This window comes from Myotis nattereri, assembly GCF_964212035.1.
Source record: "Myotis nattereri genome assembly, chromosome: 2".
Taxonomy (NCBI): Eukaryota; Metazoa; Chordata; class Mammalia; order Chiroptera; family Vespertilionidae; genus Myotis; species Myotis nattereri.
In genome coordinates, this window is record NC_138076.1 from 211683574 (window position 1) to 211706258 (window position 22685).

Here is a 22685-nt window from a genome sequence, read left to right on the forward strand (position 1 = left end):
CAGCAGGCAGAGCGAGTTTATTGCATTAGAAAAAACATCAAAGAAAACCAGCAAACACCTCCGTACTAAACACAGTTATTAGTTTGACTTCAAGGGCAAAAAAGAATCTCAAAGGTACAAGCTTTATTTCTGGGAGGGGTGCCAGTCTCATCCCACCTCCTTCCGTCCCTTTAAACCAGCAGACTGCTATGCAGGTGTCCACTGTGCACCACAATCACACACGTGGCTCACTTGTCACTCTGGCCACCCCTGCACGCCCGCGTGGAGCTAGCTGGGCACAATGGACACGCTCCTGACGTGCTGGGAGACAGAGAATGTGAAGGGGTCCGAGCCTGAGCCTGGGCTTCCGAAGTGAGTGCCGGTAGGACTTGGGTCGGGGAGGGAGAGCTTGCTTTCCTGCAGGGCTCTGAGATGATGACTTACTGATCCCTGTCTCTCCCTAGGGCACAGGCATTGGCACAAATGGCTGCTGGGCATGAAGGGGACTTTCAATGGACCAAGTGACTCAAAGTCTCTTAAGGGAGCCATTTTTCAGTATAGCCCTGGGTCTGGAGGTGACTGCGGGAGGAGAAACCAGTTGCGCCTGGAGATGGGGAGGAGAGAGAAGAGGAGCTGTGATGCCCAGCACCCTCTGGCTGGAGCTCTGTGGAGAGGTTGGAGGAAGAGCCTGGTAGAGAGGGAGGGCTGGGCCAGGCAGCTGGGAAAGGAGACACCAGGCTGGAAGGAGCCAACGTGCTGCCTTCCTGGGAGATAGCCATGCCTCGTGGTCCATTCTCCAGTCGGTGAACATTAAGTCAGGGCCCCTGCCAGTCTCTGCTCTAGTGGGCCACTGCCACACATTCTGGCAAATCAGTGGGTCTTGAGAAGAATTAAACACTCATTCGTTTGGCCTCCCATCATAAAAGTTCCAAAATGTCACTTGACATCACAGCTGGCCAGGTCACAGGCAAACACTAAGGCAGACTAACATCTTTTCCTTGAGCTGAGACCCTGATGCCAACTGCTCTGCGGATGGCACAGACAGGAGACGGGCCAGAGGGGAGCAGCAGCTTTTTGGAAAAGAAAGGCACCTGCTGCAGGCCAAACCCCAGGAAAGACAACATAATTCAAGTCTAAGAAGTTGCAGGAGGAGGGGCCAGAGGGGCAATGCCGGAGCTGGGCCTCAGGTCCCTGGCAGCCGAGTCCTCCCTCCACCCTCACTCCCCCAAAAGCTAACTTAAGGGGAGGCGCAGTGAAGAAAGGGAATCTGAAAGCCTCTCTGGATAAGAAACTTCCAGATTGTTCTCTGCCTATGTCTCAGCAGCAGCTCATAAGGAAAATGGCCATGCACCCCCTACCATGCTTCCTTAAAGTCAAAGTGACGATGGAAACAACATGTGTCTTCACAACACATTTAGGATAATGCACAAATTCCCATCAGAAACAACTCTAAATTTCTTGCCACCTTGACTCTGCATTATTATTCTTTCTACATTTCCTGGAGCCGGGAATCATTCCCCTTGGTCCCAGCTGAATACTGCACATTGGTCTGGGTGGGGAGGCGACTGTAATAAGGTTATTACATGTGACTTGCAGACTGCGGGCCTGGGTCTCTGCCGCTCCAGCCGGACCCTCGTTAATTACAACAGGTCAGCTATGCTGAGGAAGGCAGGTTCTCCAAAATTGATGTCTGAGGATTGGCCATCAGTCTAGGGAGGAAGGAGGAATGGCTTTATCCTGTTTTCTCTGCCTGACACTTCCTGTCGCTCTCCCTCGATCCCGAGGCTTTTGGCGGCTCCAGCTCGGGCCTCATGGCCTGCTTGGGGTAGAGAAGGGAAGGTGACACAGCTGTGGCTAAAGAGTTCACTTAGGTTGGGTGAGTCATCCTGAAACTGGTTCCACATGCACCAACTCCTTTGGTTCGTGTAACACTAGTGAGGAACTGCTTCCAGGTCATGGCTGTTGTAAAACTCACCTGGATCCCCACAGGAGGTGGCAACCTGGGTAGAGAGAGCATGGGGGTTTTCTGGAAAGAGGTTCTAGGTTGGGGCTCCCCCAAACTGTACTTCCTGCTTAAACAAACCCCCTCCTTTCCTCGAGCGTGGAGGACGCTTAGGAAGCAGCGTCAAGTGAACGCACAGACAAGACAGCCTTAATAAATTAGTATAATACTTTCAAAGGGATGGCATTTTGTTCTGTTCTTAGCAGCATTGTCCTACATGCAGCCTGATGATCTCCTTCCCTGGGAAATTTAAAAAGCTGTCCCCTGGTTGTTAGCTCTGATGTAAAATTATAAAATAGAAATCTGGTCGGGTTTGTTTTGTTTAAAAAGGAAAGCCCTGGGAGGCAGGGCGGTCCCATGCAGTCCTGTTAGCTCTGACCGTTGGGTCGGCCCATGGTGCTCCCTCCAGGAGGCTGGATCTGGATGGAGTCCAGGAGGGGCCGCAGGGCCTGTCCGAAGGGGCTGTGGAGAAAGCAGACACAGGAGCTCAGGTGGGTTCATGGACCGCCAGCACACCCAGCTCCCCACAGGTGCAGCGTCACCACCACATGGGAAGGACACTCTTACCTTATCTCTTCTTCCCACCTGCCTCCCGCCTGGCTTTTCATGGGCGGGGTCTCTAACCAGCCTGCTCTGCATTTTGACACCTGGGGTCCCCTCCCCAGTAGATGCTACCATCTCACTACCTTTGCCTCTAGGTCCTGGTTAGTTCTATGGCTTGAACAGGCTGACCACATATAGGGAACTAGAGCTTCTTGTACTTTCTGTACTTGTATCCTTAATTTTCATGGTACAAGAAGATAAAATAAAGTTTAATGAGGAAGCTGAGGAGGAAAAAAAGACACGAAAAAGGTAAAGTCAGGAGATTCTGTTAGGGACACAGGAAGAGTCAGGAAACGCAACAAATGCAGGTTGCCAGGTGTTAATGCCACTTTGTAAAGGGCTCCCCATTTGTTCTCAGAGGAGCTTGGCTGGAACTGCAAACACCAGATGTCAGAGACTGTCCAAGATTACTCAACCTTAAAACAGGTTGTCCACAACACATCTCAGTTACTGGGGTTCTTTTCCTTCAGTGGATACTACCATTTTGGAAAATTGTCCCCAAATTCAAAGGGAATGAAGTATTCCAAACAGAAACAGATGAAACTGAAAAATAGTAACCTTAGTTCAGTCTCCACCCATCAAACAATAACAGCAAGAACATTACAGCTACTAAAGCTTGCTCAGGGCCCCATAACCTAGATCCTTAGTAAGGCGGCGTGGTTGAACACACCCGCCAAGGAAGGCAGGGCCAGGGCTGGGACAGAGCAGCCTTGTGTCCGATGCAGTTTTTCCTGAGGGGTTCCTACCCAGGTGTGAAAACAGTCCCCTTGCCGAGCCTGCTCAACCTGCTGGGATCCCTGTCGGACAGGGCCCCAGTTCAGGAGAAACTGAGTCAGTCAACAAATGGACATGGCCCTGGAGTGGGCAGAGGCTGCCTGAACGCAGTCAATAGCAAAGGAATGGAGGGGTGTGATGGCTTTGGGTGGGTGTGTGTCCTTTTAGGGACAGTGCCTGGGTGATGGCCCATAAGGTACGAGGGCAAGTAGGACGTTGTCTTTGAGGGCGTCAAAGAGCTCATGGTGCAGAGGAAGAAAGACTAACAACAAGCCGCCCTCGGAATTCTCTGACCTACTCTCTGCTTCTCCATCTAAAACTGCATTATAAGCGGGCACTTCTGGGGAGTGGCATGCTTCGTGTGCAATGGGAAAGACAGATGCCAGATTCTGTACAAGTGGGTTTCTAAGTTCTGCGATTGCACTCAGACCAGGGGAGATGGCCCAACTCCAAGTCAGGTGAAGGTAATACAAGGGTGCATCGGTGAGTAGAGAAAACGGTGGCCTTCCGTGTTCGAAGCTGCCATCATGACAGGGCCCACCAGGCTTGGGAAGATTCTGCCGAGACCAGGAGAGGGCAGACCTGGGCGGAGGAGTGGCACTGGCCGGGAATGGGGACTTACAAGGCAGGGCAGAGGCAGAGGGCACTTACGTGGAGAGAACTTCAGAGGGAAGGTCAGTGATGTAGGAAGGGATCTTCCTCCCGGTCAGGAACTGTGCCACTTCATTGCTGAAGGTGTTACAGTTGTGTTCAAAGAGGTTGTAGGCCTCACCTCTGCACATTGTGAGAAAGGAGCACAGGCATGAGTGAGCAGCCAGCAAGCGAGTGTATGAAATGCTCAACCAGGTAATGGAAGGGGGAGCACAGCTGAATTTGAGGGCTGCTTGGTTTGCCTCGCTGGACCATTGGAAACAGATTTTGAAGGGAAGGATGAGATGTAAACATGAGGCTCCTCAACAATTTCAGGACAATCTTTACTTTCACAAAAGCAGAGCTCTAGGGTTGGAGTTTAACAGTTATTGAATCGACAAAAGCTTCTTTAAGAGAAAATCTGCTCGAGTTTGTATTCTATCCCAATCCCTCTACAAACCTTGGTTTTGATTTTCAGCACAAAATACTTGGCCAGTGGAAGCCGAGGACAGGAGTTGCTGAATAGCAGCAGCTGATTTTAATCGGGAAGAATCACTAGCCCGTCCTTCCTCCAAGCCTCAGCAGAAGGCCTGCTGGGTGGAATGCGGCCTTGGAGCGACGCTGCGCTCTTCTGCCTCCTCTGCATGTCTATTCAGCAAATGCTGGGCAGGCCCGGTGCTGAGGACTCTGGGGATGGGACTGGTGGCTGCCCTCTGGGGGTGATAATCTAGTGGGGAGACAGACACACTAACCACCACCCTGTCTCCACTCACCGGAACTGAGACTCCCCCAGGGAGGACAGGTACTCCAGAAAGATTTCTTCTGTGACTTCTGTGCTCCCCACATCAACCACAGAGTCTGGGGGCCCAAGCAATGTCCCTCCCTAAAAGAGCCAACCCAAAGAGAGTCATTAAATTACCATTTCCATTGAACTTTTTAATGTGCCTTTCCATGGACGACCACAACTGCTCTGTTCTGACAACTTTAACTCTCAGAGCACCTAGGGCAGATGAAGAATGTTACTTCCTATGTGCACCAGTTCTCCAATGGCTTAGAGCTTCCTGGAGACTTGCCACTGCCAGTGCTAGAAAGACGGCTAAGAAACTGGGCTTCTAGTTTCTGGTGGGGGCCTGGAAAGCCGAATCTCATGCAGGTCAGACTCCTGATGCTGTCCACTCCTTCAGCTGATAAAAAGACAGGAACCCAGAATCTGAATCTCCCTTCGTCCCCAAACTGCCCGACCATGAGGGCAGAACAGGACAATTAGAAATGGCTCCCACGTGACAGGCCACCTTTCTATGCCCATGTCCAAAAGGTAAGCAGCCAGGGTTTCTAGTGACACACTTGATGTCCCTTGAATGCAAGGAAAATGTGAAGGACTGTGAGCAATCTGGCAGGCTGGCAAATATTTCCAAATTCAGTTCTTTTATGATCAGTGAGGATAATCCAATGATGCTAATAGGGTTCCCCAGGCAAGGGAGTTAATGGCCCCTGAAAGGCCTACAGAAAACCCTCAGCCATGGGCTAACAGACCACCACAGTAGACCAAGGGCAAGACTGGGGCCCAGTGGGAAAACCAGCCACGGGGAAGCAACAGGATCACTGCGGGGCGAGGGAGGGACAGCGCTGGGAATGAGCTGGGAAAAAGGTAGCGCGCTCCAAAGCAAAGCTCCCTGCAAAGACCATGAATTTTTTAAAAAAAATATATTTTATTGTTTTTTTTTACAGAAAGGAAGGGAGAGAGTTAGAAACATCGATGAAAGAGAAACATCGATCAGCTGCCTCCTGCACATCTCCCACTGGGGATGTGCCCACAACCAAGGTACATGCCCTTGACCGGAATCGAACCTGGGACCTTTCAGTCTGCAGGCTGATGCTCTATCCACTGAGCCAAACCGGTCTCGGCCAGACCATGAATTTATACAACAGCTAGTGAGCACCTACCATGTGCCTGACATTGTTCCAGGCACCGGAGAGGGCACGGTGAGCAGGATAATCATGGTAGCCAGCGAAAAATGACCTCAGAGTTATAAGAAACTAAAAGGTCACTACTGGACTCCCCCTCCCCCATATTCACTCATATAACAAATATGTACTGAGAACTCACTATGTGGCGGGCCTTATGCTAGGCACTGGGGTATGATGTAACAAAACAGATGAGTTTCTTGCCCTCAGGGAGCTTATAGCCTAGTGGGGAAGGCAGACAAAAAATCCCATAAACCAATGTATTATTATGAGTTGCAATAAGGGTCTTGCTGGAAAATTACAGCATGCCGTCAGTACATATGGCAGGGGACCATCCCAGTCTGAAGGGTCCGGAAGATTTGAGGGTCAGGGACAATGAGCTCAAATCTGAAGGATGGAGAAGCATAACAAGGTGAGAGATCGGGGAGGGCTGAAGGCAGTGGAGAGGTTTGAAGGTGTGTTCCAGGAGGAAGGAGAGGGGTTGGGCAAGGGCATGACTTGAAAGAGGCCACCCCGAGAGCAGCCTGAGACCAGTTAGGGCCCTGGAGGTCACGCCGAGCTTTCTGAGTTGTTTTTTTTTAAATATATTTTATTGATTTTAGAGAGAAACATCAATGATGAGAGAGAATCATTGATTGGCTGCCTCCTGCACGCCCCCCACTGGGGATTGAGCCCGCAACCCAGGCATGTGCCCTTGGCTGCAATCGAATCTGGGACCCCTCAGTCCGCAGGCCGATGCTCTATCCACTGAGCCAAACCAGCCAGGGCGAGCTTTCTGGTTTTTATTCCAAGAATAACGGGTAGAGTTTGGTGGCAGGGGGATGCCACAATCAGATTTCATTTGGAAAAGGTCACTTTGCTTCCCGTGGGAGAACTGACTGATGGAGGAAAGAGCAGATGCAGGGCTGTGGTCCAGGCTGGACGTGAGTGTGGCCTGGATTAGGTGACAGCCCTGGAGAAGAGCGGATAGGTGAGGAGAGAAAGGCTGATTCAAGACACATTTACAAGGTAGAACTGACTGGGCTTAATGAAGGATTTGTTATAGGTGAGGGACCAGTGAGAAGAAACCAAGAATGACTTCCCATTTATGAGTATCAAAATGAATGGCTATGTGGTTTGAGCACCTCCTGGGACAACCCTGGCTAGTTCAGACAGAATTTTTTTGGAAAACGGCATGGGCTTTAGAGTCACAGGCCTGCTGAAGTACTGCTGCCACGTACTGGCCATGCCACTTTGGGCCACTCACTTTACCTCTCAGAGCCCGCGGATTCGGCTTCACATTGGCTGAGTTCATGCTGTGAGCCGGGCACGGAGCTGGTCACGGGATAGGAAAGTGAGGCACAGTCTCGGCTCCCCAAGAGCTTACATGGTTCCTGTGGAACCCCAGGAACAGCTCATTTCACCATGACATGCTCAGTGTGACACAGAGGGACCCAAAAGTGCCATAGGAGCAGAGAGCACAGCTACTGGCTGGAGGGCCTGGGGAGGGTTCTCTTGAGCGGAGCCTTCAGGCAGTTGCGAGGAGCTATGCACAGGCCTCCATGCACTGGGCCAGGACGAGAACACAGGGAGCAGCAGCCGCGTTCCTGGTCTCTGGGAACCCCCAGGAACCTGAGGCTGCAGGACGGGGCTGGGGAGGGTCACTCACCGGGGGACAGCTGGAGATCCCACCGCTGCCAAAGAAGAACTCATCCTTGTGTACAACTATGGAGGTGTGCCTGCAACGCAGAGAGGAGACAGAATAAGCCAGGAAACGGAAAACCATCTGAGAAAAAGCTATCACCACACTGCACTGAGAATCATTTCTGCCCACGGATCGGACTGCGGTCAACAGCCTTTCAAAACCAACCAAACAAAGGCAAGATAAACATCACAGGTGAGCGTTTCCCAACTCTGGCACTACTGACATTTGGGGCTGGACAGCTCTTGACTGGGGGCTGGCCTGTACAGTGCAGCATGTGTAGCAGCATCCTGGCCTCCACCCACTGGATGCCAGCAGCATCCCCTCCCCTCAGCTGTGACAACCAAACATGTCTCCAGACATTACCAAATGTCTCAGAATTGACCCCAGCTGAGAACCATGTAAGCAGAGGGGAGTACCTAGAGATTCACCTTGGTATTAACAAATCAATTACTGAAATAAAGACTGCAGACCAAGGTGCAGACTGGGCTTTTTAAACTAACAGGAGCAGTGCACCTGGACCATGCTGATGGAAGGACCAGATGGTGTGAAGGGTGGACCTATTTCAGGTGAAGAGGTTCATATTACTTGGTTTGAGTCAAACAAAGCAAAGGGCCATTCTATCAATCCAATGTCAGGAGGGTCTAGGAGTCAAGACTGAATACTGACCTATGGCTTCCTCATGAGTGGAGCTGAGAGCTCAGCCACCGTCTCGTTGCCTGACAGGGATGGGTCCAGCAGTGAGAGATCAAAGTAGGTGTGATTTAAGACAGACTTGTGGGGCCTTCAGACTTCTGTAGTTAGAAACCTTGGTGAGGGGCGGGCAGGACACCTCTCTGCCTTTCTTTAGGGCAGGGTTTCTCAATCTCAGCACCACTGCCAGTTGTGGCTGAGTAATTCTTTGTTGTGGGCTGTCCTGTGCACTGTAGGATGTGACAGGAGCATCCTTGGCCTCCACCCACCCGCCCAAAATGTCTCTGGAAACTGCCCAATGTCCCGGGGGGAGGGGACAAAAGAATCCCTGGCTGAGAACCACCGCGTTACAACTTGAAGATTTATGACGCAGAGCTGGGATTTAAGCTGGAACCACAGACTGGAACCTGAAGTGCACAGGTTCAGCTTTCTTTCGTAAACCAGTCAACGTAAGGATCCCACCCAACTTACCAGATGCCTTCCAGTTGTTTCCCTGTGGAGAAAAGAAGAGATTTAGCCACTGGGGACTAGACTACATGGCCTCCCAGCTGAGTAAATCCAGATCATCACTCAAACCCAGGGAAACCCACTATCCACCTCTGCAGGGACTTTCTAGGAATGCAGTTCTCCTCCAATAAGGTCCTTAGGTCCTGACACAGGTATGTCATGTTAAGTTGAAAAGTGACCAGAATCCATCAGAATGCAAGATAAAAACCCTGGTATAGATGTACTCCAATTGTATATCTGCTTTTCTTCCCCCTTGGGGTCAATTCAACTTTCAACTTCTCTTTTTTAATTAGTCATATTGAGACTATAGCAAAACAATAGTATAGAAAAGCTTTTACCCACTTCTTCACTGAGATAAAATCCTTCAGAAATGAAAGAGCAAAACTGCAGATGCCATCCACTTAAACAGTCACTGTAAATGTAGTCTGTATCTCTAGATGCCAGAAATGATGTCAGGTACCCACACGCAACTATGAACAGATCACTGTCCTGCCTTTAAGGATCTCAAAGTCAAATGGAAAGAGAGACACACATAATTACAACAGGTTGACAGGCTTTATAATGTGGTAAAAATAAGGTGCTACCTATAATAAAGCTAAAGAACGAGCTTTGTAAGCTGCAACTCAACCAGCGAGCGGGTGGCAGGATGGATGCTTCTCCCACAGGAGCAGCAGCATGTGCAAACGCACGGCTGTCAGAAAGCCTGAGGTCTGGCAGGGCAGAGCGAAGGGTACAGTGACGGTGATAAGAGGACAAGTGGCCAGCAAGGGCGTAGGCAAAGGAGGGTAAGCCTGGACTGAGGGCTGTCCTGAACGGTGGGCCGGGCTGGTGGGGGCGCTGACGGTTGTCAGGCAGCACAGTGCCTTGACAGACCCACGTTTTGAAAAGACAACTCTAGGTAGAGAAGATGAATGGGATGGAAGAGCGTGGAGAGAGCAGACTCGAGTGAGGAAGTCTTTGCCATAGTCCATGGGAGATACTATACAACAGTGCTAAGGATGAGAAGGCAGGGCAGTGACAGATGTGAGAACATTATCAACACCACTTGCCTTTGGTTATAATTTCACATTAACTGTTTACTGATTGCTAACTGTTACTTTCCATGCTTGCCCTGTGACTTTCCACAGGGTGAAACTCCAAGCATTGTGTGGAAAGAGAGGTGATATGCTTGTTTCTCCCTTTGTGCAACATACACAATTATGGAATTTACCTAGGAAATAAATGGAATATATTGATTGTCCCTTTAAGAAAATGTTTTAAATGGGTAAGAAACCATGGCCCCCTCAGGATAACTAACATACTGATGGCTCAGTGTAGTGTCATCAGAGGAGGTTCAGAGTACAATAGGTTCAGATCCGAGCTTTTCCTCTTGCTAGTCATGGATCTTAGCCAAGTTTACTCAAACTCTCAGAGCTGTTGTGGTCAAGAATAATAATGTATAAAAGCATCACAGTGTGTGGTACATAGAAGTTTGATAAACGGAGACCATTATTTGGCATAATGCCCTCCTCGGGGAAAAGGAAAAATGAAATTTGACTTCAGGATTGGTGGGTAAGATCTAAGAACAGATTTCACCAGCAAATTATATGAAATGCTCTGCTTTACACATAACATTTCATTCTTTGCTGTTAGTGTTGCAAGGCTAAATGAAATATGAAGGAAAACAGGGCCAGTCTGCTCTCCACTTAGAGATCTGCTGTTTTGGTGATACAATCACAAATGGCAGAGGGGTTCTGGCCTGGCGATTCTGGGGTAGCCCCTAGAGCAGTGATGGCGAACCTCTGACACGCGAACTCATTTTTTTGGTTGATTTTTCTTTGTTAAATGGCATTTAAATATATAAAATAAATATAAAAAATATAAATCTTTGTTTTACTATGGTTGCAAATATCAAAAAATTTCTATATGTGACACGGCACCAGAGTTAAATTAGGGTTTTTCAAAATGCTGACACGCCGAGCTCAAAAGGTTCGCCGTCACTGCCCTAGACTGTGGGGCAGGCTCTGCCTTTTCCAAATTGAGCTAAAATCCCACAGAGGTGGATCAGAAACAGATTGGATGCCAAGGGGGGGGGGGGGGGCATTTAGGACAAGTATCTTCAAATCCTGGCTTACTGGGCTATCAGATAAACTGGCTTGGATTCTTATCTCTTCCAGCTGACTCTAGAAGACCACTACGTCTCCTCCTTGTTTACTATGTGTGAAATGGAGAGATGAATGTTGTGTTTTATAGAGCTGATGTGCTCTTCTGGACTGTCATTTATAATACAGCTTGTTGTCTAAATGGCAGCAATTTGCTGTTTATTTCCTTGAAGACATGTAATAATGCAGTGAATTTGGACAGATTAGGGACACTTTTTAAAAAAAATCCTCAACCAAGGATATTTTTTCCATTGATTTTTAGACAAATTGAAAGGGTGGGGGGGAAGGAGAGGGAAAGAGGAAGTAGGAGGAGAGAGAAAAAGAGAGAGAGAGAAACATCGACATGAGACATAGATTGGTTGCCTCCTGCTGGAGCCCCACGGGGCCAGGGACTGAACTTACAACCTAGGTGCTCTTGACCAGGAATGTGTCTTTTTGTCCTCAGGCCAATGCTCTAATCACTGAGAAACCGGCCAGGGCAGGACACTGCTCTTTTTTTTCCTGTTCCTGCTCTCATTTACTTCTGGAGGAACACCACACTCTTAAGAGAAAGAATAGCGCTCTCCCTCCTGGGAGCACACCCATGCCTTTCCCTTCCCTCTCTCACTCTCTCTCACTCCCCCCCCCCCCACACACACACACATTACCCTTAGCTTCCTCATTCCCAAGCTCCAAGGGCCCTTCCTTTACCCGATAACTCATTTCCTAAACCCATTTCTTCTAGGAAGTACTTCTTCTACCTCTGTAGTTTACCAAATAAATGCTCTCTTACAAAAATGAGAGAGAGAGAGAGAGAGAGAGAGAGAGAGAGAGAGAGAGAGAGAGAAAGTATAGTGTAGTGACTAAGAATACAGGTTCTGGTGTGGACAAGTCATGTCTGAATCCCACCAGTTCTATAAGTGAACTAATGTTTACCATGTGATTACTATATTTCAGGCACTATTCTTGGCACTAGGGATACATCATAAACAAAGGAGATAAATTTTCATGGGCCTTATGGGATGGGGAAGGGGACAGTCAATAAGTAATCTATATATATATATAAAAGCCTAAGTGACCATTATGATCGGACAACTGGCTGGTAGCTATGATTCACACTGACCACCAGGGGGCAGATGCTTAATGCAGGAGCTGCCCCCTGGTGGTCAGTGCACTCCCACAGCCAACCTCCTGTGGGTGGCCAACATCCTGCCGTGCCTCCCCGGGCCGGCCCTGATTGGCCCCAATCGCTGGCCAGGCCAAGGGACTCCACCCATGCACAAATTTGTGCACCGGGACTCTAGTCTCTATATAAAAGCCTAAGTGACCAGGGACCGGCCAACCGGCCAGTAGCTATGATATGCACTGACCACCAGGGGGCAGATGTTCAACGCAGGAGCTCCCGAATGACAGCAACTTTGCAGAGTACCCTCTCGCACTCCAGGACCCCTTGGGGGATGTTGGACTGCCGGTTTCAGTCCAATCTGAGGGACCCCACCAGTGCACGGATTCGTGCACCAGGCCTTTAGTAATAAATATTAATAAACAGTATCATAATATGTTAGTAATAATGAGTATATAGAAAAGTTAAGAACAGGGTAAGGGAGACTGGGGGTTTCAGGGATAGCCAGGGTGGGCCTCTTGGAGAAGGGGACACTGGAGCAAAGACCTGAAGGAGACAAGGGAAGGAGCTATGCAGAGGTGGGACCAGCCAGGCATACGGAGGGACCTTAAGGAGGCCAGGGTGGCTAGAGTGGAGTGGGTGGGTGAGGAGAAGAAAACTAGATGAGCAGAGGTAATAGAGGACAAATTACATAAAACCTGTAGAAGTTGAGAACTTTGCTAAGCCTGAGCTGTCCAATATAGTAGCCACTGACTACATGTGACTATTACAATGCGGGGAAAAGAGAACAAGTTCTGTTCACAGTTGTACTACCACATTTCAAGTACTCAACAGCCACATGGCTACCGGTTAGTGATAGGACAGTGCAGGTGTAGAACATTTCATCACTGCACCAAGTTCTACTGGCCAGTGCTGCTTAAACCTCAGCGTGCTATTCTGCTAAACACACACACATAATAGAGTCTATCTCATAACATTTCCAAGATTAAAGAAGACACATGAAATATGCCCATCACAGTGCCTGGCATATAACACCTGCCTAAAAAAGACTAACTCATTTCTTTCACGCTTTAGAATTTGAGATTGTTATGGCTGCTCTCATAGCACTTTGGTATGGAAACTACCTATTTTTGTCTTTCTCCCCATCAGATTACAATTGTCTCAAAATAGGGCAGTTTCTTATGCATCTTTGTAATTCCGGCACCTAGCAAAGCACCTGCAAGAGAGATGCTGCACACCCACCTGTTGAGATGAGGTGTTCTGTCGTCAGCCCTGTGGGTTGACACACCCAGTGCTATTGAGGCCAAAGTTCTTAACCCCAATCTTAACTGCCCTGGCTGGTTATTCAAATGACGTTACAACCTTGGCATACTGCACTGAGTCTGCCACTGCCCTCTCTGATGCCCATGCTCAATGACCCAGGAAGACAGCTGGACAGACACATTAGTTCTAACCCAGCCTTACTAAGAGAATGGAGTTTTAGAGAGGGACTTCAGAGATCACCGTCACTTATTTAATACTTGAAAACAATTCAAAAGTTGAAAAGATACAAACCCTACTTTATTCTTTTGATCTTTAGTCTCTGTATCGATCACTAAATTTGCCTGTAAGCTGGCCATAACACTTCCTTCTTATTCAACTACATCAAGGAACATTCAAGATCTCATCCATTCATAGAATGGTGATTGGGAGTATAAAAAAATCCTCTTATCCATTCTTTTATTTATTAATCCAACTGCCAAACATGTGGAGCCAAAAAGAACATTTAAAATTGGCTGAGTAGATTTACATATTTTCTTAATTTAAAGTGCTTCATAGTTATCCTTACTCTCACACATCTATACAAGGTAGTGTAGGGCAAATATTTATCGACATTTATTAAGGACCCATGGTTTGCCCAGCATAAAAACGAGGGAAAGCACGCTAGGATGATGTACTTGTTGGAGCAGCTCAGACAGAAACGGTAGCCACTTGGCATCCTGCTCTCAGGAGGAAGAGAATGGCCTCCTGCACAGGGTGACAGGCAACGGGAAGTGGGGCTGGACTGATCCTTAAATGGTTTTGGCTAGACTGGGGTGGGAGGAGGAGGTGGTGGTTTGAGACTGAATTAGGGCACAAGGCCATTTTGGGACGATGAAGTAGGCTCAGTGGATATCAGCACATTACAGAAAGCAGATTATTTTCCCACTAGGATTTCCTCAGCAAGCTGGAGAGCAGGTGGGTCAGGTGACTGCATGTTTCCAAGCTTGTTAGCATTTCCAGGGCACTGATTTTGAGGCCTATGAATTATGCACATGAAAACAAATGGAAGACATGGATATCAGCCTTGTTTTTCATCATGAATAACAAAAAAGTGAGGTCCGCATTAGTCAGCCTTCTACTGATGGTAAGAATAAAGTGAATATATAAAAGTCAGGAAGAGCCCTGGCCAATGTCTCAGTGGTTAGAGCATTAGCCCACGCACCGAAGGGTCGAGGGTTCAATTCCCAGTCAAGGGCATGTACCTGGGTTGCAGGTTCGATCCCCAACCCCGGTCAGGGAGCATGCAGGAGACAACTGATTGATGTGTCTCTTTCACATCAACATTTCTCTCTCTCTCTCTCTCTCTCTCTTTCCCCCTCCCTCCCATTTTCTCTAAAAATCAATGGAAAAAATATCCTCAGGTGAGGATTTAAAAAAAAAAGTCAAGAAGAAAATATTCCATCCACTTCCTCATCAATTAAGATAGATGGAGCTTGTTCAGATAGATATACATGCTAGTTGTAAGATGTGTTCAAGTCCAGCAGCTGGTATACTGCTGGTGCTAAATAAATGTCTATTAATAAGTACAACATGGATGATGGTGACGGGTTCCATGTGCAAATCAAATGTAGCCCCAGTGACAAAGTGTTGGTTTAAATATATATATATATTTTTGTTGATTTCAGAGAGGAAGGGAGAGGGAGAGAGGTAGAAACATCAATGATGAGAGAGAACCATTCATCGGCTGCCTCCTGCATGCCTCCACCATGGGGATTAAACCCGGAACTCAGACATGTGCCCTGAACGGGAATTGAACTGTGACCTCCTGGTTCATAGCTGGAATCTGGGCAGTGTCAAAGTGTTTTTAACTGACAGTGTTTTCATCTGCTGGTTGGCTCAGTCATTTGCCAGATTACCAGCAATATGAAGGGGTTAACGTTAACTTAAAAAAAATCAGTTTATTCTTCTCAGTTTGTATTTATTGAGCACCAAGCACTGTTAGACTCCAGAGATACAATTGAGAGTTCCTGCCCCAATGAGGCTTCCAGTCCAGTTGGGGTGGGTGTGGACATAGATGAGAAAACAAACAATTATAAAATAGGATGATGAATGTTATTAAAGGAGAATAGAGGATGTTATCAGCATACAATAGGGACACATCACCAAGATTTGGGGGCTGGGGTTCAGGGAAAGTTTCCCGGAGGAAGTGACATTTTAGGTGAGACCTGAGTAGAAGTTAGCCAGGCCAAGAGATGGGGGAAGTATCCCTGACAGGGGGTATAGCAGCCCTTTACCACTTGGTAGCTATTGGGAGAATGAGAAAATAGTCCCTTAGATCCGCTTCCGTAGGGCTTTATTCTCCTGTGGAACCCAGCTGACAAAGGATCACATCAGTGTGTTCAAGTGAGGGTAGGAGGAAAAGCAGGAGCTAGATCACAAAGGGCCTTGTAAGCCACATCCATTTTCCTTTTGCCATAAAGAAATTGCATGATCACTAAATTAATTCATTAGCTGGTTATAAAAAAGTTTACACAATGAATAATAAAAATCTAAAACAAAACACAATAGATGGCATCAAAACATTAAAAAAACCCTCAGCTTCAAATAAATTCTACGTAATCTTCAAGTCTCACTCATTCCTATAATATTTATTGAGCACTAGCTCTGACTGGCCACTGGGGACACACAGAGGAATGAGACAGAGTCTGCACTCCAGGAGCTCAAGGTACTTGCTGTTCTCTCTGACACATCCAGCCCACCATGCCCTCTCCCTTCTTTCAAGGCTTATGATAATTGCTTCACCACTCACTCACAGATGATTTTGGCATCTAATCATAATCTTTTATGCTACTGCATGCATACATGCATTATTTTTAGTGAAATGAACTCCTGGGAGGCAGAGTTCATGTCTTTCATTACTATATATATATTCCGCCCCCACATCCCTGTCTTTAAACTTGAGAACAACTTTAAGATAGGCTTGTAAGGAAAAATAAATGTGACCTCAGGATATGTAGCTGTACAAAAACAATCAACAAATATAAAGTACCTTTTACTATAATTTAAAAAATCCACACCCTCTGTATTTATCTCTATGTACTTTAGCATAGAAAAGTCAAGAAATTTAAAGAGCAGACAAGCCCTGACTGGTTTGGCTCAGTGGATAGAGCGTCGGCCTGCGGACTGAAAGGTCCCAGGTTCAATTCTAGACAAGGGCATATACCTTGGTTGCGGGCACATCCCCAGTGTGAGGTGTGCAGGAGGCAGCTGATCGATGTTTCTCTCTCATCGATGTTTCTAGCTCTCTATCCCTCTCCTTTCCTCTCTGTAAAAAATCAATAAAATATATATATTTTTAAAAAAAGCACACTAAGGCCGAAACCGGTTTGGCTCAGTGGATAGAGCGTCGGCCTGCGGACTGAAAGGTTCCAGGTTCGATTCCGGTCAAGGGCATGTACCTGGGTTGCAGGCACATCCCCCAGTGGGAGATGTGCAGGAGGCAGCTGATCGATGTTCCTCTCTCATCGATGTTTCTAACTCTCTATCTCTCTCCCTTTCTCTCTGTGAAAAATCAATAAAATATATTAAAAAAAAAACAAAACACACTAAGGACAGTTTTGGGATCATTTTCACGGTGACTGCGGAACTGGAACAGGAATACCCTCATGGAAAGCATTCTAGGGGACTGGAAGCAAGGAGACGGGGTACTGTCTAGTCTGCATATTTCAGGAGAGAATGACATTGGGCTTTATTCCAACCATGACTGTCACAGAGCTAGACGGGGTCTTTTTATTGTTGTTAATCCTCACCGGAAAATATTTTTTTCATTGACATTTTTAGAAAGACCATGGAAGGGAGGAGGAGAAACAGAAGCATCCATGTGAGACACATCCACTGGTTGCCTCCCACAAGTGCGGGGGCTGGGGATTGAATCTGCAACAGAGGTATGTGCCCTTGACCGTAATTGAACCCAAGACCTTTCCGTCAGTATGTAGACGCTCTAATCACTGAGCAAACTGGCTAGGGCTAGATGGGAGGTCTTATAATGAGGAACTGCCATAAGAATAAGAGGGCACTGCGATGAGGTCACATTAATTTAGTTTGGGAAAATTAAAGCTAAAGAGGGATGATCACAGATCGATGATTATGAATGGCATATACACATTGAGCCCAGATTTTTAACTCATTCAAATGAAATGCTTGGCCAAAGATGCCTTTACAAACATGAACAAGGTACCTACTTTGCATCAATTATAAGGGAAAACATCACACAGTAGAGTGGTAATAATAAAGCAACTGAGAACATGAGCTCTGGAAGTCAGTGTGCCTGTGTTCATAACCCAGCTCTGCCTCAACTGAAAATTGGAGGTAATAACAGGACACATCTCACAAAATCGTGGTGAGGATTAGAACACAGGCAAAGTTCTCAGAAAAAGGGTCTGGCACATGGTAAGCTTTCAATAGAAGCTGGGTATTAACATGCTCCTAGAAGTCAGGAAACAAATTGATTTTCTAGAGGTTCATATATATTTAGGAATGGGAAATAAATATACGGCTATTAATAGAACTAGAACATACCCAACTTTAAGGTTAGTGATGTCTGGATGGGATGAACCAGTAAGGCAATGCCCATTTCTCCTAAGTGTTCAAATCTAGAAAGTATTGACTGTTAGCTTTGATAACCCTTGTCTTCATTACTTTTGTAAAAGGCATAAAAGCAAAATGGAAAAAAAGGTGAAAAGAGAGAGAGATCATTAAATTTGGCTACTTCTTCCTCATCGTTAAATTCCCAACTTAAAAAGTCACTACTCCCACCAGGCCGGTGGCTCAGCTGGTTAGAGCATTGTCCTGACATGCCAAGGTTGTAGGTTCGATCCCTGGTCAAGGCACATACAAGAATCAACCAGTGAGTGCATCAATAAGTAGAACAACAAACCAATGTTTCTTTCTCTCCCTCTCTCTCTCTTCCCTCCCCGACTCCAAAAAAAAAGTCAATAATAATAATAAAAAAAAGTCACTACTCCCGATAACCCTTGAAGTAGGTCTCCTTATGTCTTTTCTCAGCACCCAGTTTGCTTCCTGCACAGCCCAGCACTTATCACCATTTTTAATTATTTTATTTGCTTATTTATTTATTTATTTTATTTTTTTTTAATATATTTTATTGATTTTTTATAGAGAGGAAGGGAGAGAGATCGAGAGTTAGAAACATCGATCAGCTGCCTCCTGCACATCTCCTACTGGGGATGTGCCCGCAACCCAGGTACATGCCCTTGACCGGAATCGAACCTGGGACCTTTCAGTCCGCAGGCCGACGCTCTATCCACTGAGCCAAACCGGTTTCGGCTGCTTATTTATTTTTAATGTCTTCTCACTAAATAGCTCCATGATGACAGAGTATCTTTGCTGATTTTGTCATCCTTAGTTAAGTTTAACACAGAAATGGCATGTAGTAGGCACTCAATAAATACCTGCTGAATGAATTATGAAGCAATGATCTGTAAGGACCCTTTCAGCTAAAATCAATAACTATTAGGTAATAGAAAAAACAACAAACATTATAAAGGGAGAGGCTTTTATTTTTGGGTCTAGGAAATATTTAATGCCTCACTATGATCAAACTAACCAAATGGCTCTATTCCAAGAAGTTTAGAATTTGACTGATGCAATCATCTTCGAAACTAGCACCCTCCCCAAGTGACTTTGTCAGTTTTGCTTTCAGATTTGCTTTACTAATCTTTTTTATTTAATCTTCACCCTTGTATATGTTTACTAATTTTTTAGAGAGAGAGAAAGCGAGAGAGAGGAAGGGAGAGGGGGAGGAGGAGGAGAGGGGAGATAGAGAAACTTTAATCAGTTGTCTCCCATACATGTACATGCCCCGATCCAGGATTGAATCTGAAACCTAGGTGTGTGCCCTAACTGGGAATCTAACCAGTGACCTTCTGGGGCATGGGACAATGCTCTAACCAACTGAGCCCCCTGGCCGGAGCTGCCTTAGTAATTTTAACAATCTAGGCTCAATGTCTGTCTAATAATTGATAAGCTACATATATTATCTGAGGAGCTTTTTATTTTATTTTTTAAAAATATGTTTTTATTGCCCAGTCAGTGTGAGCATCGACCTATGAACCAGGAGATCAGGGTTTGATTCCTGGTCAGAGCACATGCCTGGGTTTGGGGCCTCGATCCCCAATAAGGGGCAAGCAAGAGGCAGCCAACCAATTATTCTTTCATCATTGATGTTTCTCTCCCTTCCTCTCTGAAATCAATAAAAGTATATTAAAAAATGTTTTTTATTGATTTTAGAGAGAGAGGAAGGGAGAAGGATAGAAACAATGCAAGAGAGAAACATCGATGGGCTGCCTCCTGACCGGCCCCTACCAGGGATCAAGCCAGGAATCCAACCAGTGACCTCTCTGTGCATTGTCCCTTGCACCAGGAGGGCGCTGGTTGGTTCCGGTCAGGGCACATGCCTGGGTTGTGGGCTCCATCCCCAGTAGGAGCTGTGTCTGAGGAAATGTGTGGGAGGCGGCCAGTTGATATTGCTCTTTCATCAATGTTTTTTTCTCTCTATGAAGTCAATAAAAACATTTTTTTAAAAATACAAAATTTTGGATCAAAACTCCAGAAAAGTCTTACTTGGTACTTGTGTAGCGAGGCTCTAGAATTCATGTATTTAAAACGTGGTTATTTGGAATAGATAATATATGTACGTAGTATACAATTCAAAAGGTACAAAAAAGTTATAGCCAAGTCCCCCTTTCACGTCTGCCTTCCTGCTTCAAGTTCACGTTTCCTTAAGTTATCACTGCTACCCGTTTCTTTTGTATTCTTCCAGATAATTATTTGCCTAAGCAAGTATATCTATATCCTTTGCTTGAAACACACAGTTGCATATTTAAAGAACTGTTCTAACTTTGGTGTTTTTTTTCAATTCCCATTTAACAAAGTATGTTGAAAATGAAGGTGTCTTTGTATTTTTCACAAGCACCCCGGTGGTTCTGAGGTGAAGCTGACTATAGGAACCATTCAATGGCCCAGGTTAAGAGGTTAAGTTCGACTCACTGTTACACATTAGAAACTCAAGGATGTTGAAAAGATGCCCTCAAAAGCGGCCTTGCTTACTTGACCTCTGCCCTCTCGTCTTATGCACATGAACTCCCCCATTCTCTAAATGTCTCCATATAAGCCAGGAAAAAAATAGTCATTCAAATAGATGTTGCCAAAAGCTGCTCAATTTTCAATTCCTGGAACCCTTTCCTGCCCGGTTACCACCTGAAATCTGAAATCCCAAACCTGACCGTCTCTACGTGACACAAGGCGTTTTGGTATTTGGGTTATAACGAAGTTTGATTTACACTGATTTTCTCGGCTGGCAGTGACGCTGTCTGATGGAGCACAACAGAGATACTCCCCTTACTCATCCCACCGGCACAACAGCGTCCAGCCCTCCCCCGGAATTGCTCTCTTACCATCGGGGCTGCAGTGGACCTGACTTCCCCTCTATGGCGGGATGGGCTACGCTGGGTGCCTGTGCGGCTCTAGCTTTCTCTGCCCACCCGCCCGAGAGGCGGCGGGAAGAGCTTCCTTTCGGCACGGAGGGCAGGCCCTCCGAGGGCACCCGCGGATCTCCGCAGTGTCCCCTTCTCCGCGAGGGGCACCACGCGGCAGGCATCTTCACCGCCGCGCCGAGCACGGAGCTGGAGGGCTCGCCAGGCGAGGCAGGGAACCACCCGCGGCAGCGCCGGCTCGCCCCACCTCCCGGCGCAGGGGCTCGGAAGGCATGAGGAAGGGCGTGAGTCCTCTCCATCCCTGACCCCTGGACTCAAACGGAGCGTGGGGCCCAGGGGCCCAAACCCGACCCCGCCCTTCTCTGCTCGGGCTTTTCTCCATCCTCTGGGCCCTACGGCATCCCCCGGAGCCTCGGCCCAGGCCTCCGCACCTCCGCCGGCCGGCCCCCCTTCCCGCCCACTGCCGGCGCCCTCACCCAGCATGATGGGGCTGAGCCGCCGGGCTAGGCCCTTGGACAGGTCGTACACGTAGAGCTTCACCGGATAGAGATTCGACGGCTCCATCGGGACCCGTGGCGGCCGCGGCCACGAAGCCCCTCCGGCACCCGGCAGCGGCTGGGACCTTCCCGTACCCACCGGGGTGGGGAGCGGAAGGAGCGCGGGGGCACCGAGCCTGGGCCCGGCCTGAAGGGCGGGGAAGAGGCGGTCCTGCTCTGCTCGCAGCCCCACGCCGCTCGCGCTCCCCGCCCGCCACCGGCAACGACTACTGTGAGGTGACAGAGCCGGGACGAGCGGGGTCCGCGCGGAAGAGGGCCAGGGGCGGGACGCGCTTCGGCGCATGTGCACGCCATCCTGACCGGCGGAGGGGGCGGGGCTTCGCTGGAGAGGGCGGGGCTTTTGCGGACTGGGTGGCGTTCCTTCGCGACTTGTAGGAAAAGCAGCTTGTGGCAGTGGGCGTGTCATTTGACAGGAAAAGTACGCACTGTGCGTGATGACGTAGGGCGTTGATTGGAAGAGAGACCGCGCGTACCGGCGCCCCACCTTCAGCCCAAGTCGACCTCTTCCTTGCGCTCGAGGTAGGCGGGGAGCGTCCGTGTGTGCGTGTTGCCGGCGGGTCAGGGTTGGCCGGGTCCCCCTCGCCTGGCTGCAGGGCTGCGTCGGCCAGTGGTGTGCGCCCCGAGTGTAGAGGCAGCCTCTGGTTCCCGCTCCTGCCTCCCGGGCAGGTGGCACGCGCGCGGCCTTGGAGGCCCGCCCGCACTTGAGACTCCACTGGGCATGGCCGGCTGAGGACTTGAGGGGGATTTGGGGGCGGAATGAGGACAAATGCGTCCACTGGAGGACCGAGCCTCCTGGAGCGGGAATCCCTCAAGTCCCGACGGTGCCCATGGTGGAACGGAACTTTCACATCCATCAGAGTGGCCACCCTGAGCCCCCGCCTTAAGGGATAACGAAGGCGAGGCTGCTGGAAAGATGCCCACTCACCTCTGGGTCTCGGGGACCGAGAGCTCTCCAGGCAGCAGGACCCAGCGTCCACATTCCGCACGAGTAACCACCGGCCCTTAGAACAGATCTCAAAGGAATTGATATTTTTAGGTTTAAATTTGCTCGTACTGAACTTAACTTTCTTTCATCTAGTGACCCGTTACCAGCATGTCAGGGTGGGAGTCTTTTTACAAAAACGAGGGCGATGAAGAAGAAGAGCAGGAGGAGGGCCCGGAAGCAGGGGGTAGGTGACTGTCACCTGTACCGCTGTGTGTGTGGAAGACCCTCCCTGCCTGTCTGCTGGGTGTCCTTTGCTGTCTAATGGCCTACCCTCCTCTCCTGAGGACCTCAGATACCTTTCTCCCTTTGG

At 48.1% G+C, this 22685-nt stretch overlaps 2 protein-coding genes across 3 annotated transcripts in view; one reads left to right on the plus strand and one right to left on the minus strand.

Annotated features, from left to right (window-relative positions):
* DESI1 (desumoylating isopeptidase 1) lies at positions 1-21660 on the minus strand (the record flags this gene model as incomplete). 2 transcript variants are annotated; one of them, XM_081085167.1, is made up of 6 exons in its annotated part: positions 1-2443; positions 4010-4132; positions 4762-4871; positions 7602-7671; positions 8799-8820; positions 21310-21660. In XM_081085167.1, 6 exons carry the CDS (start codon positions 21395-21397, stop codon positions 2350-2352), a joined length of 507 nt encoding a protein of 168 aa, XP_080941293.1. In that variant the 3' UTR covers positions 1-2349. The 2 variants fall into 2 exon arrangements, with proteins under 2 accessions (XP_080941293.1, XP_080941294.1); XM_081085168.1 differs by lacking the exon at positions 7602-7671 and having other exon boundaries at positions 104-2443; positions 4010-4225; positions 4758-4871; positions 21310-21397.
* XRCC6 (X-ray repair cross complementing 6) overlaps positions 21032-22685 on the plus strand; it is a 24201-nt gene continuing 22547 nt past the window's right edge. The window contains exons 1-2 of the mRNA XM_081085165.1: positions 21032-21909; positions 22469-22559. Coding sequence (XP_080941291.1) covers positions 22484-22559 — 76 coding nt within the window. The 5' untranslated portion in view covers positions 21032-21909; positions 22469-22483. The remainder of the gene's footprint in view (positions 21910-22468; positions 22560-22685) is intronic.